The 18,504-nt window shown below is 39.6% G+C and overlaps 2 protein-coding genes and 1 pseudogene across 2 annotated transcripts; 1 reads left to right on the top strand and 2 right to left on the bottom strand.

Moving 5' to 3' along the window:
• The first annotated feature begins 497 nt into the window (after positions 1-497).
• Positions 498-1,448, top strand: LOC136150171 (olfactory receptor 1468-like). The gene has a single exon (XM_065910926.1). The coding sequence runs from the start codon at positions 498-500 to the stop codon at positions 1,446-1,448; it is 951 nt and encodes a 316-aa protein (XP_065766998.1).
• A 3,709-nt stretch (positions 1,449-5,157) lies between these two features.
• Positions 5,158-6,099, bottom strand: LOC136149947 (olfactory receptor 1D2-like). Its single transcript, XM_065910647.1, has one exon. The coding sequence runs from the start codon at positions 6,097-6,099 to the stop codon at positions 5,158-5,160; it is 942 nt and encodes a 313-aa protein (XP_065766719.1).
• Positions 6,100-17,119: 11,020 nt separating this feature from the next.
• Positions 17,120-18,174, bottom strand: LOC136148997 (olfactory receptor 1G1-like; annotated as a pseudogene).
• Positions 18,175-18,504: the final 330 nt, after the last annotated feature.

The raw sequence follows: 18,504 nt of genomic DNA, 5'->3' as shown, positions 1-18,504 counted from the left end.
ACAACAGGCCTAATATCGGGAAGATTTGTCTTGGAGTGAAGGTGAAACATGCAAATAAGATGGCCATCAGGGAGTTGAACACCCAGGTCTGTAGCTGAGAAGAATGGTGTGGGCTGAATAAGAGTAGAAGGACAATATGCTGAGGATCCCCAATATTCAAATAATGATTTGTCATGAAGACTTCTCTAATGACTGTGTGAAGAAGGCATTGTTATGGAGGCCAGAATAAAACAGGAGCATGAGGTATCACCACGGCCAAGAGATGAGAGAGACCTACAAAGGAAAAAAGTGATCATTAGTACTAAATGGGATATGTTATTGGATTTAGAGACATGAATGTTATTCAGGGGTAGTTTCAGTAGAGTCACCTGTTGCCTGTGCCTAAATTCTCACTCATCCACCATTTGACAATAAGCCACATGCTGTACACATTATTTACTTTTATATTTGGATTTAAAGTCTGTGGTTTTTTTTAAGATAAATAATAGAGTTATAGAATGGCAAAGAGGAACCAAACCATCATCTCAGAGTTCCTCCTTCTGGGCCTGCCTATCCAGCCAGAGCATCAAAACCTGTTCTATGCTCTGTTCCTGGCCATGTATGTTACCACCGTCCTGGGGAACCTCCTCATAATGTTCCTGATTCGACTGGACCCGCACCTCCACACACCCATGTATTTATTTCTCAGTAACCTGTCTTTCTCTGACCTCTGCTTCTCCTCTGTCACCATGCCTAAGTTGTTGCAGAATATGAAGAGCCATGCCCCGTCCATCCCCTACGCAGGCTGTCTGGCCCAGATGTATTTTTACTTGTTTTTTGGAGTTCTTGAGAGCTTCCTGCTTGTGGCCATGGCCTATGACCGCTACGTGGCCATCTGCTTCCCCCTGCACTACGCTGCCATCATGAGCCCCAGGCTCTGTCTCGCTCTGCTGGCGCTGTCCTGGGTGCTGACCACTGCCCATGCCACGTTGCACACCCTGCTCATGGCCAGGCTGTCCTTCTGTGCTGACAATGTGATTCCTCACTTTTTCTGTGACACATCTACTTTGTTGAAGCTGTCGTGCTCTGATACTCGAGTCAATGGGTTGGTGATACTTTTCATGGGAGGACTCATTCTCGTGATCCCATTTCTACTCATCATCATGTCCTATGCACGAATTGTCTCCTCCATCCTCAAAGTTCCTTCTGCCAGGGGTATCCGCAAGGCCTTCTCCACCTGTGGCTCCCACCTCTCCATGGTGTCTCTCTTCTATGGGACAATTATTGGTCTCTACTTGTGCCCATCAACTAATAATTCTACTGTTAAGGAAACTGTGATGGCTGTGATGTACACTGTGGTGACTCCCATGCTGAACCCCTTCATCTACAGCCTGAGGAACAGAGACATGAAAAGAGCCCTGGGAAGAGTCTTTTGGAAAAAGAAAATATCTTTCTCTCTAAAACGGTAACAATTGGGATTTTTACACTATTTAACTCAGTGGTTATGGTAATGTTGCCAGTGGAGTATTACTCTAAATCAGTGGCTTTCTTTTTTCAGTTTTGAAGCCATTAACCTTTTTATTCAAGCAAAACCCCATGATAAAGGCTAATATGAAAATATGATGACCATGAAACTGTGTTTGAAGTAGAATTGAGGTCAGGAAACCATCTGCTCTGCATCTTTATTTTCCTCTTCCCAGGTGGAATTCATGTTTGAAAATAAGATTTATATATTTTTTGTGCAGAATGTCTATTATCCATGTCAATTCAGGAATTAGCTTTTCAAGCATCACTGGAATCATTGCTTTCTTCCTGCCCAAAAATCCTTAATGATGCTCACAAATGAAGAAAGAATGAAATGTACGCTTTCTGGCTCACAGAAGCACAGAGACTCCTGGAGTTCTCTATTTCTGATACACCTTTCCTTTTTTCACCATGATTAAAACATTTGTTACTACCTTATCTCCATGCATATACTAACAGCATTTTGTTCTTTAATTTTACTTTTTGGGCCCAGATCAGAGCAACCTTCCTTTAAGAGAGATAATAAATAGAAAACACTTACTGAGTGTTTTTGTATGTGTCAGGCACTTTTCCCATCTGTTAATCTACCACCTCTATGATGTTGCTCCTATTATTTTCCTTTTTACAGACAAAGTGATAGAAACATTAATTTACTGTCCAACATCACATAAGAAATAAGTGGTGTAGTTAAGATCTGAACTCAGGTAGTTTGGCTTCACAGCTCTAGATCTCCGTGACCATACAATACTGCATCTTCAGACTATAGCATCTTACTCTCTTCCATTATAACGGTGGATTCTGTCCAGTTCCAATCACTTGTTAATCAATCATGCTGATTTTTTATGTACTTTTCATATTTCTTATTGAGGCATTGAATTGCTGTTTTCTTCATACACAATCAGAAATTATAGAACTGAAGTTGTAAGCTGTATTCCTGGGGAGCCAAGCAAGAAATACGATGAGTGTAAAGTGTACCAGATTTAAGAAAACTCAACTGCAGGATTATGGTCAAAGATATTTTATTTTATGAATACATGGAGTATATATACCTCTACCATAACTCAAAAATCTATGCTACTAGAGATGATATAACTTTCATATTGAATAAATTCTAATTGAAAATAGAAATATTTAATCATTAAATATATTATTGTATCTTGTTACTCCTTTGATTTAGAAACAAAATCTGGCAGTTTTCTTTCTGACTAGTGTGACATCTTTTGTTTTTTCTCTTGAATTACCTAGTAGAAAATTCAGACTTGGGTCTAATAACCAGGAGTGATATTTAGAGTTTTTTTCCTGTTTAATAATAGGTAAGAGCTGTTTGCAAATGCATGCACTCTGAATATAGGTCAAATTTTTGCACCAGCATTTTTATATTTAGAGTTGCTTTTCAGATTATATAAATAGAATTTTAATATTCTAAGTTATATATTTTTCAATATTACATTGCACTGTATCATTAATGTTATTTTTTTGCTCTTTATTTATACCATTATATTGAGAGAGGTGAGCTAAAATATTCATATAACACATAATATTATTTATTGTCATATAAATATTATTTATATATATTGTTATATATATAGACATATATTGTCATAATATATTTATTGTCATACAATTGGTAATAAAGAAATCTTTTAAAATAATTCATTCTTCAACTCTATAATTTTAGATATCTAGACAGGTTAGTACTTTCATTTCTGTAAATGCATTTTAGCAATTTTGAGTAGCTTGCATTATTCTTTGCCAAATTAAGTTTGCAAAGACAGTTTTAAAAAAAGGAATCAGTCAATTGAATTATTTATTTCTGCAATTATTTGTGAATTCCTTTGCAGAGAAATATTCAGAATGGTTACATGATTTTCAGTGTCAAACCAAGGCCGTGTATCTAATCAAAGCTTTGCAAATATTAGAGTTAAATTTTTTTTTTTTTTTGCCTCACACGAGTAACTCATTTTCTTTAAACATTTCCAAAAGCCTTTTTGGCCCCATGATGCCTAACCTCCATGCAGTACCAAAGGCCACAATCTTGTGTATCCAAGATATTAAGTAGAGGGTTGAATGACCAGTTCAATTCTTGGGAATACATTCAGTTTATGATATTAATCACTGTTATGTGATGGGCTTCATTTTTTTACTTTTTAGCACTGAAAAATTACTGCAAAAAGTAAACTCCTATTCAGTGTCATGCAAAATGTTGCCACTTTGGATTTTATTTTTAAAAAATGTTTGATATTATTACCAATATGGCCAGAGTACAGTTTGTAGCCAGTAATTTCAATCATCTCACATAAAAAATTTGAAGCTTTTCTTTCCCCCAACATATTTTCAACTAATATCTTGATATTGAACCTGTTAGAGTGTTAGCCAAAATTTCTGAGAAATGATCAAACTTTTCATCAACAACACAAACAAATATGGTGAATTGAGTGGTATTATTTGCCTATATTCTCACGTGGCAACAGACCATATGAATGCTTGTCTCTGTTTGAAGCACAAAATTTTTCTAAATCCTAAAGATACTCAAAAATCTCTAAAGGATTTGATGCCCAATTATTTCATTTAATACAACAACATTTCACAATGTCATTGTTCATTTTATAATTATATGGAAAAATAAACCATTTAAACATTTTATTTTAGTTTCTGCTTGTTAAATTTTTCATGTCATAACTTTTCTTTACAGTGGTCATTGTAAGATTTGCTTAAAGTAAAATAGTTTTGACACAGGTTCATTTTGCTTATTTACTAAACATGTTGGAATACTGTATTTTTCCAGAAAGAAATATTCTTGGCATTGTAGTACTGTGGTCAGGTAAATTGAAGGATACATGCTATGTGCTTAGTAGCTCAATCATGTCCAACTCTTTGTGACCCTTTGGATTATAGTCTTCCAGGCTCCTCTGTACATGGGATTTTTCAGGTAAGAATACTAGAGTGGGTTGCTATTTCCTTCTCCAGGGAATCTTCCTGACGCAGGGATCGAACCAGGGTCTCCTGTGTTTCCTGCATTGCAGGCGGACTCTTCACCTGCTTAGCCATTGGGAAAGCCTAAGTTGAAGGATTTTTTGCTACAAAATTCTGGTATTACTGTTGTGCTGTGCTGTGCATAGTCGCTCAGTCGTGTCTGACTCTTTGCGACCCCATGGCCTGTAGCCCGCCAGGCTCCTCTGTCCATGGGGATTCCCCAGGCAAGAACACTGGAGTGGGTTGCCATGCCCTCCTCCAGGGGATCTTCCCAACCCAGGGCTTGAACCCAGGTCTCCCGCATTGCAGGCAGATTCTTTACTGTCTGAGCCCCCAGAGAAGCCCAAGAATGTTGGCGTGGGGAGCCTATCCCTTCTCCAGGTGATCTTTTCACCCCAGGAATCAAACTGGGGTCTTCTGCATTGCAGGTGAATTCTTTATCAGCTGGGCCACCAGGAAAGCCGGTACTGGTTACCACGTTAGTGTGATCTTATTTATTTCCAAGACTTTTGTGCTTGGGGAATTTGATTTATATGTGTATTTCTTTCCTTCACCACAGATATATATACTAATTCTGAGCTAGAGTTTTGCCCTAGTCATGTTGTTTATTTCATAAGATGTCTTGTACATGGAGGAAGAAATTCCCAGTGACCACTCAATGCCCCTTTTACAATATTGCCCTCATGTCAACCTCTGAAAGCCTTTCCCTCGAAACAGCCTTCCCAGAGCCCCATGCATGTCCTTGTTCCTCAGGCTGTAGATGAAAGGATTCATCATGGGGGTCACCACAGCATACATCACTGTGGCTACTGAGTCCTTCATGGAGTAGGTTTGGATGGGCTGCAGGTACACCATACAAAGGGTCCCATAGAAGAGGGAGACCACAGCCAAGTGGGAACCGCAGGTGGAGAAAGCTTTGTATTTGCTGGAAGCTGAGGGTATTTGGAGGATGGCTCTGACAATCCGGACATAGGACACCATCATGAACCCAAAGGGAGTGAGGAAGATAAAGATGCCTGTGGTGATCAGCACTATGTGAGTGATCTGAGTGTTGGAACATGCGAGCCTCAGTAGGACATACATCTCGCAGAAGATGTAGTGTATCTTCCGGGACCCACAGAAAGTCACCTTGGTCATGAGGAGGGTGAGCATGAGGCCATAGAGGACAGCAAGTGCCCAACATGAGGTGAGGAGCAAAGTACAGAGCCCAGGGCTCATGACTGTGACATAGTGGAGCGGGTGGCAGATGGCCACGTAACGGTCATATGCCATCGTGGCCAGGATGAGGTTGTCCAGAGTCACCAAGGAGACCAGGAAGTAGAGCTGGGTCAGACACCCCACATATGAGATGGCTTTGTTCTGGGACTGAAGGTTCACCAGCATCTTGGGGATTGTGTTGGTGACGAAGAAGAGGTCGGTGAAGGAGAGGTTGGCCAGGAAGAAGTACATGGGAGTGTGCAGGCGGGAGTCAGAGCCAATGGCTAAAATGATGGACACGTTTCCCACCACCGTGACCAGGTACATGGACAGGAACATCCAAAACAGGACCCGCTCTTGCTCAGGATTCTCTGAGATCCCCAGGAGGAGGAAGTCAGAGACCCCAGTCTGATTGCCTCCATGCATTTTCCCAGCTGTCTGCAATATCAGCACCGACAAACATCTGTTAAGTGCCCTCAATCGAAAAAACACATTCAGATAAGCAAAGTCATCTGTTTTCTTAGCATTAAAGTATCTTAGACCCAGTTTTATAATTTCTTTTTACACTAGAAAGAAAGTAATAACAGATACAAGAATAGAACATGAGAAATCTTTATGCACCTTTAGCATTCCAGGAACTTCAAATTTGGCATATTCAATATTATAGGCATTATGTCTGTGTCATATTTGAAATCCTATCATCATAAATACTCTTGAAGTGCTTAAATATTTGTATGTTGTTCTGTGGTATTACATAAGTTTTCCAGTGGTATTTTAAATAGGTATATCCATTATAAAAATGGGTGTTATACAAGTGAGCAATGAAAGGGTAAGTAAAAATATTGAAAAAGAGAAGGAAAAATTATCACTGTTTGCCTGTGGGAAATTTAAGATACTTACCTGAAATGCCATTAGAAATAAAGAGGGTTTTAAAAAAAGGAAAATATTGGTTTGGCCAAAAAGAAAAACCAAACAAACTTTTTGGCCAACCCAATAAAAGAAAAAAAAAATAAAGAATTTACATTAAACTGGACAATCATACAGTATATGGATCCCAAACTAATACTGCTCCCATAGTCATTTTTTGCAGTTACTAAGACTGTATTGTTGAAACACTCGAATTCAAGTGTGAGTGTATCCACTTGCGAATTCTCTAGTAAATTACCTGAGCTCTTTAATAATCAATTTCATGTGTAAATGGATCAGGACAAGGATAAAGTAAGTAACAATATGCTTAACATGAAGAGCTGGTCTGCAGTGAGCAGTCAAAAAACATTACCTATAGTTATTATATGTAAAAAATAATCAACAAAGGTTAGGATAAAATTTAACGTGAAACAATCCCATTACACTTCAACAAAGCGCTCAGCTTCTAGGGGTTGTGGGGTTACTGAGAAAGATTGCTGTCTTCTCACCCCCAGCTCCAGAGCCATGGCTTAGTGATTTAACTGGGCAAAGAAACAGCCCTAAAAATAGCTCTTAACCAAGTTTGTGTTGCAACAGATCATGGAAGTTCAGGCCAAAAGATGCTCTCAAAACTGCTGAGTTTGTGGCAAAAGGTAATTGAGAGGAGATTCATGGATTTAATACTTATACAGCCTAGGCTATATAGGTCAGCTCATGTGGAAAACTGAGGAATAAGACTGCAGAGAGGAGCCTTTTTGGGGACAGAACAGATATTAAACTCTGACCTACAACATTATTCCTTCAAAGGGGTCACAATTTGATTGGATTATTTTGGAGAGCAATTTATGCCCCAGAGAATTGTTAAAAATAATAGAGCATCAGCTGCTATTTAGTAGCGTTTAACAGCTCAGTATTTTGAGGTAAAGAGAAGAAGAGGTCTACCAATATTACTGTCAGTTCAGTGTTGTAAACATATCCATGGTCATGCTGCCCTAGGAGCAACATCAGAGGCTTAACGCTGTGGAGGTAAAATTGGCTATCATAAAATAATTCAGTCAAAGCTAGACAAATAAGTAAATAACAATAGTAAGATCCAGAAGGGAGGTTCAGTACCCAGAGTTGTTAGCCAAAATTCCCCATTTCCAGCAATTGATTATGTCATAAAAATAAACAGAAAAATATGACCCATACTGCAGAGTAAAGAGCAGGCAAGAGACACTGCCTCTGAGAATGACCAGATGACAGGCTTAACAGAGAGAGGTTTCAAAGTAACCATTAAAATATGTTGATGGAACTAAAGGAAAATATGACTGAAGAAGTAAAAGAAAGTATAATGACAATGCCAAATCAAATCAAGATTATCAATAAGAGGAAGGAAATTTTAAAATATAAGCATATGGAAATTGTGGAGTTGAAAAATAGAATAATTAAAATAAAAAATTCATTAGAGGGCCTCTACAGTAGGTTAGAACTGGCAGAATTAGTAAACTCTAGATTGATGGATATAGATTATGCAAGTTGAAAAAAAAAGAGAAAATAAATAATTAAAAATGAAGAGAAATGTAAAACACCATTAAGCACACCAACATATATGTAGTGGGAGTACCAGAAAGAGGAGGAGAGAAAGAGAGAGAAGCAGAAAAATATTTGAAGAAATAATTATTAAAACTCCCCAAATTTATTGGAAGATACACATCCAAAATCTTAGCAAACTCCAAGTGAGATAAACAGAGAGAGATCCACAAACATACACATCATAGGAAAAATGCTAAAAGGCGCAAACAAAGAGAAAATCTTGAAAGCAGCAAGAAACAAATGACTCTACTTCACAAAAATGCTCGGGGCTGGTGCGCTGGGAAGACCCAGAGGGATCGGGTGGAGAGGGAGACGGGAGGGGGGATCGGGATGGGGAACACATGTAAATCCATGGCTGATGCATGTCGATGTATGGCAAAACCCACTACAATATTGTAAAGTAATTAACCTCCAACTAATAAAAGTAAATGGGAAAAAAATAAAAATTTTAAAAGAAAAGAAAAAAGAAAACAACAAAAAAACCCATATCGACTTCCCAGGTGGCACTAGTGGTAAATCTGCCTGCCAGTGCAAGAGACGCAAGTGACTAGGGTTCGATCCCTGGGTTGGGAAGATAGCCTGGAGTAAAGAATGGCAATCCACTCCGGTGTTCTTGCTTGGAAAATTCCATGGACAGAGGAGCCTGGCAGGCTACAGTCCATGGGCTTGCAAAGAGTCAGACATGACTGAGCACATACACACATACACACACACACAGAAACCATATCAAGAGTTGACAGAGGCAATTCCCCAACCCAAATGGGAATGATCATTAAACAAGTCATTTTCTTAACTATTTTCTCAAATTTCTGATTATCTCCTATGTCTTCCTGTTAAAAAACTATACTCTCAAGATAAAGAGGCATCAGTGGCTCCAGTCTCCACAATTCTGGACCTGGTTCTGTCCCCTACATAGATAGAAGTTGCCTCACCCCACCTGTGTCTGCAGGGAATGGTCCTGATGGAGACTGTTTGTGACTGGCACCTTAGTGATATCTCCAAGGGGAGACACAGAGTGAGGGAGTGTATTAATGCAGGTTTCCTGTATGCAAGGATAGGATTTGTTCAAGTCAGGACCCAGGTAATAAAAGATCATTCGGGCTCTCTTCCAGAAGACTTAAGCTAACGAGGAGGGTTGGTGTGGGTGTAAACTCCTCATCACAGAGGCATTCGAACATGATCCCACGGGCTGAGTGATTGTTTCAGAGCTGATTCAAGCTTCTGTTGGGAGTGGGTGATAGTTAAACTCTCTTTCAACACTAAGAATCCAAACTATAAGACTAATCTTGTGGTAGTGACATTTGAGTGAAAATGGGCCCAACTCTCATCACAGACTCCAGAGACTTTTGTGTATGTACAGCTTCCCTTGTCTGTTGTTACTATAAAATTCATCTATGGTTCTACACCAAAAATGAGTTCATTTATTTCTCCTAGTGATTAAAGGAAGGTTTTAGCTTGAGATCTGTCCCCGAGGTCACCAAGAGATACCGTGGCAGAGATGAAGCTTTGACCAGGAGAGTTCCAAGCTAGGTGTATGCACTTTATGTTAGCCTGGAGCTGGAAAGACATAGAAAACCTGGAAACTTGAGGCTAGCAAAATGAAAGCTGCCCACCCCCTTAGAAAAACAGAATTGACTACTCCAAGACCCACAGACTGGCCTAAGAAGGAAAAACTGACTCCCCGAGTGATCCCTAACCCTGAGCATACCTGGCCGCTACCTGTTTCTGCCATGGAGACAAAGGTTTTCCACTTCCTTAGACCTCATCAGAAAGCTGCTTACTTTCACAGCCTATTGTTGGAAGTTCAGCTCCCTTTGGGGCATCTGCCTGATGGGAGGGAGGGTGGGAGGCAAGTATGAGGGCTGGGAAAAGTCAGAGGACACCCAGAGAAATTAGTATCTTGGCTTTTGCCCTCAATGGTAAGTGTCTCCCACACTTTAGCATGCACTGGAATCACCAGTGATGCTTTAAAACAAAAAGCTTGTTTTCTCATCTCTTTGTTTCTCCTTCCTTGAAATACTGGTTCTTTTACTGAGAACTAAGTCCTTTTTAAGCAATAAGCTGGTGATTCTGATCATTCACGTAGGGGAACCACTGCTCTGCCTCTGTACAAGTCAGTGGTTTCTGAACACTGGTGTGGTCAGATAGCCTTAGAGACACAAACTCCGCTGAAGTATGGCTGGGTGGAGAGGGGAGAATATGAGGTGGTATGGGAAAATATTCCATGCTTGGTGTTGGAATACTAGTCTTTTGAATCTCTTGTGTCACCCCCTAGCTGCATGACCTTGAGGAGGGCATACGTCTTCCCAGAGCCACCTCATCTCGTCCATGAGGACTTTCTTGGAAGTTTGAGAAGCAGGTGCAGCAAGGCATGTGACAGCATTTTATAGCATGCTATAAGAATTAGATGACATTTTATATTATCTTTAAATACTAAGGAATTGGATTGTATGAATGCTCTTTCAATGTTTGTGACTGTGTTTTTGAGACAGAGAAACTGGAGAAGAGAAAAGATAGGGAAAGGAGAAAAGAGACAACATGAGCTTGTGATGGCCATACCTAACTCTCTGTTCGTGTGGCTCTCAGAGTCGCTTGGTTCTGCTGCCTCCAGTTTTCTCCTATATAGGATAAAAAATTCAGTCAGGACACAGATGACCCTAAGACACTGCTTTGTCAATAGGACTTAGTGATTTGTCCTACTGGCTAAAGATGGGAAGAAGGTATTAGTGCCTGGATCTTCTGTCCCTGTGAGAGAGGAGACAGAATGGAAGGCTGTGGGTGCCCTGATGAGGATGAGGAATCTGAGAAATGATGTTTCAACCTCACATTCATAAAGAAAAAGGAGTGTTCTAGGGGCATGCCTACTATTAGTTTTGACGAGGCCTTGGGGAAGCAATCCCATGACAGTTTGTTGAGATGAACCTGGATAATTGCTCCAGTGTTAATATCTATAAGTAAAGGTCTTGGGAAATGAATTTTACTTACAAGGAATAAACGAGCTCCATATGGGGAAGTCTTCCTTTTAGGAAGCCTTCTTAAAAGGGTTCCTTGAAATTTAAGAGTACACCAGAGTTAAAGAAGACATCAAGCATGTGCTCCTGCCTGGCTTTGAGTACCCAGGGGAATGGAAAGTCTCAAGTATGAAATTTGGATTGGGGTGAGCCTGTATTTCCTGGTAACTCAGATAGTAAAGAATTCGCCTGCAATGTAGGCAGCCCAGATTTGATCCTTGGGTTGGGAAGATCCCTTGGAGGCAGGCATGGCAACCCACTCCAGTATTCTTGCCTGGGAAATCCCATGGACAGAGGAGTCTGGCGGGCTACAGTCCATAGCATCACAAATAGTCAGACGTGACTGAGCACACACTCACAAGCCCACATTGCTAGTGACTCCAAATACTAAGTAAAAGTAACTGAAAAAAAACCCACATGTTTAGAGGAAGATAAAGTCACCCTAGCCTTCACATTATTTCTCTGAATAATTTTTTCAAACACAGTATCAAGCACAAGACCAAAGAGAAGCAGATACGCAAGGAAATGAGGTAGCAAAAATAAAAACCAGCAGATGAAAGATATAAAAGGACTCCAGGTAGTATAATAGTCAGACATAGTAAACACTGACGTTTGCAAAGTTTATGAAATGAAACCAAAAAAACATGAGTAACCAGTCCTCACATAACAAACACATTTTCCACACTCTGTAATTCCCCTCATATTATCTTGTCATTGTTTCTGCAAGAGTAATCACTCCTAGCAGTTTAATTTAGTTTTACCCATTTTTATACTTTATATCAATGAATGTGTGTTGTTTATACTCTTTTGTCTGTCATATATCTGATTTTAGTAGACAGTTCTAGATAGTTTCCCCAAGTTCTTGAGCCGGTTTTCCCCCTTTTCACAGCACATGAGAGTTCCAGTTGCTCCTAATTGTTTTACATTTTTCCATCCTTTTCATTTAAGCTGTTTTGGTCTCTGTGTAGTGTTACTATGTTTTAAATTTGCATTTTCTTGATGACTACTGAAGCCAAGTGTCTTTTCATATGGCTACTGTTTTAATATGTATATATTGTTGTCAATTCTCTTTTCAGGCCTTTAGCCCATTTTTCTATTGATATTTTCAGGTTGATTTGTAATTATATGTTGCAACTACGAATTCATGAGATGTTGTAGTAAGAATACAACTGGTTTTTACTCAATTAATGATGGAGAGAGAAGATTTTAATGTCAGTATGGGTCAATTTATCATTTTATCATTATTCCTTTTTGTATCTTTTCTAAGAAATCTTTCCTAAATCTTTATTAATGGTCTCCTATATTTTACTTCTGAACTATTTATTGCTTTCCCTTTAGCCTTTAGATCTATTATTAATCTAGTGTTGATTATGATATTGGGTGAGGTAGAGATCAAGAAGATATGTCCCCCCCCACAGATATTGATATCTAACTGATCCAGTCCCGTTTATTGAAATGACCATCTTTTTCCCGCTGTATTTCCCATTAGTCAGATGACTGCACCTCCATGATTCTGGACTCTGTTCTGTTTCATTTCTCAGTTGTTGATCCTTGCATCAATACTCCACTCGTTAATTACTGTATCTTTTAAAGGCATTGTTACATGGTTTAAATTCTTTAGTTTTCTTTAGTATTTCTTTGCCTATTTTTGACTCTCAATTTCCATTTTTATTTTGGCTGGTTAATTTCTCGGAAAAAAAAAAAAGACTGACTAGGATTTTGAATTGTATTGCATTGAAACTAGATTAATTTGGAAGAGAATGGGTTTCTTTGCAATATCGAGTCCTCTAAGTCTTAGACATGGTGTATTTCTCCACTTTTTTGTTATTTATCTCAATAACACTTTGCATTCTTCTGAGTAATCATCTCCCAAATCTTTTGCTAGATTTATTTTTGTGTATTCATTGCCTTTTATTCAATTTAATTTGTATATATTTAAGGTGTACAACGTGATGTTTTGATATACATGTATATACTGAAATGATTACTACAATCAAGCTAATTAAGATATCCATCTCCAGCATTTTCTTTCATAATGAGAGCACTTGAGGTCTACTCTCTTAGCAAAGTTCCAGTATATAATACAGTATTATTAACTATGCTATAATTAAATCTCTAGACCTCACTAATCCTACATAACTGCAACTTTGGGCTGTTTGAAGACATCTCCCCTTACCCTCATCTCCCCACCCTGGTAGCAATGATTCTGCTTTCTACTTCTATGAATTTAACTTTTTTAGAGTCTATATGTAAGTGAGATCATGCAGTATTTTTATTTCTGTGTCTGGCTTATTTCATCTAGTGTAATATCCTTCAGGTTGATCCATGTTTTGTCACAATGGTAGGAGCTCCTTTTTTAAAGCCAATACTTTGGCCATCTGATGCGAAGAGCTGACTCATTTGAAATGACCCTGATGCTGGGAAAGATTGAGGGCAGGAGGAGAAGGGGACAACAGAGGATGAGATGGTTGGATGGCATCACCAACTCAATAGACATGGGTTTGGGTGGACTCTGGGAGTTGGTGATGGACAGGGAGGCCTCGCGTGCTGAGGCTGATGGGGTCTCAAAGAGTCGGACACGACTGAGCGACTGAACTGAACTGAACTGAATATTCCTTTGTGTTTATATTCCACAACATCGTAATCCATTCATGCATCAACAGACACAGGTTGTTTTCATACCTTACTGAACCAGATTCGTTTGCCTGATTTACAGCAAGCCAAATCCTGTGATTCCATGGTTTGCAGCAGAGAAAGGGTTTATACATGAGGCAGCCAAGTGAGAAGAACAAATCTTAAATCTGTATCTCCTAAGGCTAAAGGCTTGGGGTATTTACATGACAAAGCTGAGGCGTGGGGAGCATGGGAAAAGGTAACAGGAGAAGAGAAAAAAGTAAGGTAATCATTGTTCTGTGCAAACATGACTAGGCTACATGCTTCTCCATGGGACACAAATTCAGAAAATGGCCCTGAACTTTTGTGACATCAAAAGGAACCATATGCTTCATTTATAAATGTCTACTTATTAAATATATTGGTGGGTAAGAAGTAACAATACCGAAGATTTGCTGTAATCATAGATGATAGAAATAATTTTCCATTTCAATAACTCTACCAGTAATTTTATTTTGCTATAAGAGAAAGGGATAACAGAGGATGAGATGATTGGATAGCATCACCAACTCAATGGGTGTGAGTTTAAGCAAACTCAGGGAGATGGTGACGGACAGGGAAGCCTGGGGCGCTGCAGTGCATGGGGTCGGGGTCACAAAGAATCTGATATGACTTAGCAACTGAACAATAACAATATTTATTAAGCTAGTAAAATGAATAAGGACAGTGAAGCAGTATTGGTGAGATCTTGCAGAAACAGTTTTATTTGATAGCAGTTTGACAGTGTAGAATATGAGCTTTAAAACAAGCAATAAGTATATGTGGATGTATTTATTTTTAGGACTCTAGGCTAGGAGAATAAACCACACAATAAAGTAATGTTTGTTGAAATGATTTTTTTTTCATATTCAAAGATGTGAGTTAATCTTCAAACAGCACAGTAAAACAATCTTTGACAAAACTATGGTGTAGGGTGTATTGACACACCTCAAAAGATATAATTATGACAAACATGAAAACTGTGTTGTTACACAAAAATTCATATACAAAACATCAGTGTGAAAGAGTAACACATAATTTAAGTTAAAAGGTAGAATTAAAATACTGGTGAATGTTAAACAGTGAAAGACGCACAACTGTCAATGAATTGGGAGGGAATATGGGATGTTGCAAACCTGTGTATTTAAGTAGGTAAAATTTCACCTTAAATTTAAGCACCCTGAGTGGGTAGCCATTCCCTTCTCCAGGGGATCTTCCCTACCCAGGGACTGAACCTAGGTCTCCTGCATTGCAGGCAAATTCTTAACCCTCTGAACCACCAGGACAAACATCATTTCACAGGTAGACAGAAATCTTCCCTGCATGTGAATCCCAGTGAGTGAGAAATCCTGCATTAAATCCCAGAATGTTCTCCAAAAGAATGATTTAAGACAGGATGCCTTCTAGGTTCACAGTGCAGGCCATAGGCAATCCTTAGCAGCAGTGCTTGAGAGTGAATTCACATAATCTGATGCTTGCTCACCTTTCATTTTAACAAGAACTATTATTGCAATGGGCTGACATTTATTGAAAATATACTATATTCTATTTTTTTATATATTCTAGGAAGTACATGCTTACATTTATATCTAATTCGTTACAAACTATGCTTTACAGACAGAACCACATTCAAACTTCCTGACAACACAATGAGGTAAGTTATACTTGCTCTGAAAGGTTAAAGAATTTCCAAGGGTCACACAGCTTACAGGTGGCAAAACCAAGATTTGAACTTGCTAGTGCTGTTACCACTTTGCTATACTATATTTTATTGACAGAAGGTAGTGTGTGGACTCACTCTCAGGTGAATAGGGAGTAGGTGAGCTGTCAACGGGGGCTTCCCAGGTGGTGCTAGTAGTAAAGAACCTGCCTGCCATTGCAGGAGAAGTAAGGGACACAGGTTCAATCCTTGGGTCAGGAAGTTCCCTGGAGAAGGGAATGGCTACCCACTTCAGTATTCTTGCCTGGAAAATCCCATGGACAGAGAAGCCAGGCGGGCTAGTCCATAGGGTCGCAAGGAGTCGGACATGACTGAAGTGATTTAGCATGCATGCACAAGCTATCAACAACTGATTTCCACTGGAAAAGATATTATCAACAGAAATAACAATCTATGTTATCGAAGCTTACAACCAGGTACCTAAAGAGAATGAAAAATATCACCCTGTCGTAACTTTTCATTTTCCTACAGCATCTAACTGGTCTTGGGGCACCTTATTGTATGTCTGTTTGCTCCAATGTTTACTGACTTAGCTTTTTGGTAACCATCAATAATAATCAGCATAATGCAGATATTGGCTTGAGTTGATCTTGGGAGAAATACAGAACACTGTGGGCTCTCTGTGGGTTGTATAAGTTATGAACTGGTGATGGTAGACCTAATGCTTGGGTAAATCGTTTGAACTTTATTCTGCAGGCAGCATAAAACCATTTGAATTTTCTAATAGGGTTGTGATGATATAATCATATTCTATGAAGATTCATCTGACTGTAGTGTACAGAATGGATGGAATGAGGAGAAACTGGGGACTAGAGAATATCTAGGAGGGGTTTCAGTCATTCGGGTGAGAAATTTGAAATAGTCATAAAATCATTCTTTCCTGATCCCTAGCGTTATGATTGCAACCATGCCAGTAGGATTTAACACATCTTAATGGTGCCAGACATTATGCCAAGTGATGCAGGATGAAATTGACTTGCAAAATTTTTCCCAAAGATAAAAATGAAGTTGTCAAGTGAAATTTAAGGTGTTAGGAGGGATGGGGATTTGGATGCCTGGTAAAATATCATAGTAGGTCTAGCTGAAGATTCCATCCAATCAAACCCTTCCCAGTCTCAGTGTCTGTTCTTTCAGCCTAGGGGTGTCACAGACATGGAGAGTCTCAGAGTTAAAATGCTATTGGTATGGGTCCAAGTCACCAAGGTCCCAGTGATGGCAGGAAAAAGTTATTTTTTCCTGGAGTTTATTCTTGGCTACATGCAGTAGCACAACCAAATATTCCCTTATTTTGGCATGGTTTCATGTGGTTTCAAAAGATTCAAGCACATCCTTTACGATATTATACAACTGGGTGGCTATAATTCTAGAACATTATGATTGTAAGAACTTAAGCTGATGATATTGCCCTGATAATGGGTTTGTTCTAATGTGTCCTGTAACTTAGGCATGAATATTTCAAGTTCAGATCACAGGTCTTAGAAGTGAGATTCCCAACTTTTTCTCTCTTTCTCATTCTTCCCTGCTTAATTGTGGTGAATGTAATTGGGTAGGGACCCCTATATTAGATGTGAAGTCATTCCCACTAAGGGGAATGACTTTTCCTAGCCCACATTAGCTTTTTCAGGAAAGACTTGATGTCTCTGTTCCTCCAACTATAGATAAAGGGATTTAGCATCGGGGTTACCACCGTGTACATCACTGATGCAACTGCACTCTTCTGTGCCAAGTGGTTGGAGAGGGGGCTGAAGTAAACACAAAAGGAACTCCCAAAGTGTAGACAGACCACAGAGAGGTGAGAGCTGCAGGTGGAAAAGGCTTTCTACTTCCCCTGAGCTGAGAGGATCTTCAGCATTGTCGAGAAAATGTATGCATAAGAAATAACCAGGCAAAGCACACAAACCAGACCCATAAGACCCCCTACAGTGAAGATCACCAGTTCACTGATGAAGGGGTCTGTGCAGGACAGACTCAGAAGGGGGTTGATGTCGCAGAAGAAGTGTGCAATCTCTTGGTCTGCACAGAAGGACAGGCTGCTCATCAAGAGTGTGTGTAGGAGGGAGTGGAGGGCGTTCATGACCCAGAATGCAGACACTAGGAGGACACAGAGGCCAGGGCTCATGACCATGATGTAATGGAGTGGGTAGCATATGTCCATGTAGCTGTCATAGGCCATGACAGCCAAGAGGAATGCCTCCACCATCCCAAACATCAAGAAAAAATACAGTTGTGATAGACACCCTGTGTAGGAGATGACCTGATTTTGGGCCTATATATTTGCCAGCATCTTGGGGATTGTGGTAGAAATGAAGCAGGTATCAGTGAAGGAGAGGTTGGCCAGGAAGAAGAACATGGGAGTGTGGAGTTGAGCATCAGCAATGATGGCCAGATGATGAGGAGGTTGCCCATCACTGTGACCAAGTACATAGACAGGAATAGACCAAAGAGGGGCCACTGCTGCTCTGGCTGTTGGGAGAGTCCCAGAAGGAAAAATTCTGAGACACTGGTCAGGTTTTCCCATTCTATTTGTCTGTAAGCAGAAAGTAGAGTTAATTGAATGAGATTGGTAAGCCCTGGATTGTGAACTCTGAAAACTATGAGGTATTCCAGTGTTGATATTCTAGGGTGGGGTTGAATCATATAAAATCTCCAATATTTAACTGCTTGTTGGTCAATCACCAAGTTGTATCTGACTCTGTGCTACCCCATAGATTGTAGCCCGCCAGGCCTCCCTGTCCCTCACCGTCTCCTGGAGTTTGCCCAAGTTCATGTCCATTGAATTGGTGATGCCACCTGCAGAAATGTCAGTTTCATCTGGTTCAGCTGACTGTTTGCAAATGCTTTCGCTTGGTGCTATGGAAGACTGAAGATTTGTTTGCAATGGGAGAAGAGGTTTTTGAAAAAACTTTATTATATAAGTGTTAATCCAATATGGGTTTTCCTGGTGGCTCAGATGGTAAAGAATCTGCC

Source organism: Muntiacus reevesi, chromosome 18 (genome assembly GCF_963930625.1).
Source record: "Muntiacus reevesi chromosome 18, mMunRee1.1, whole genome shotgun sequence".
In the NCBI taxonomy this organism is placed as follows: Eukaryota; Metazoa; Chordata; class Mammalia; order Artiodactyla; family Cervidae; genus Muntiacus; species Muntiacus reevesi.
This window is presented reverse-complemented; position numbering and strand designations above follow the sequence as displayed.

Excerpts from the sequence above, each read along its gene's own strand:
- LOC136150171 (XM_065910926.1), top strand. The coding sequence starts at position 498 with ATGGCAAAGAGGAACCAAACCATCATCTCAGAGTTCCTCCTTCTGGGC.
- LOC136149947 (XM_065910647.1), bottom strand. The coding sequence starts at position 6,099 with ATGCATGGAGGCAATCAGACTGGGGTCTCTGACTTCCTCCTCCTGGGG.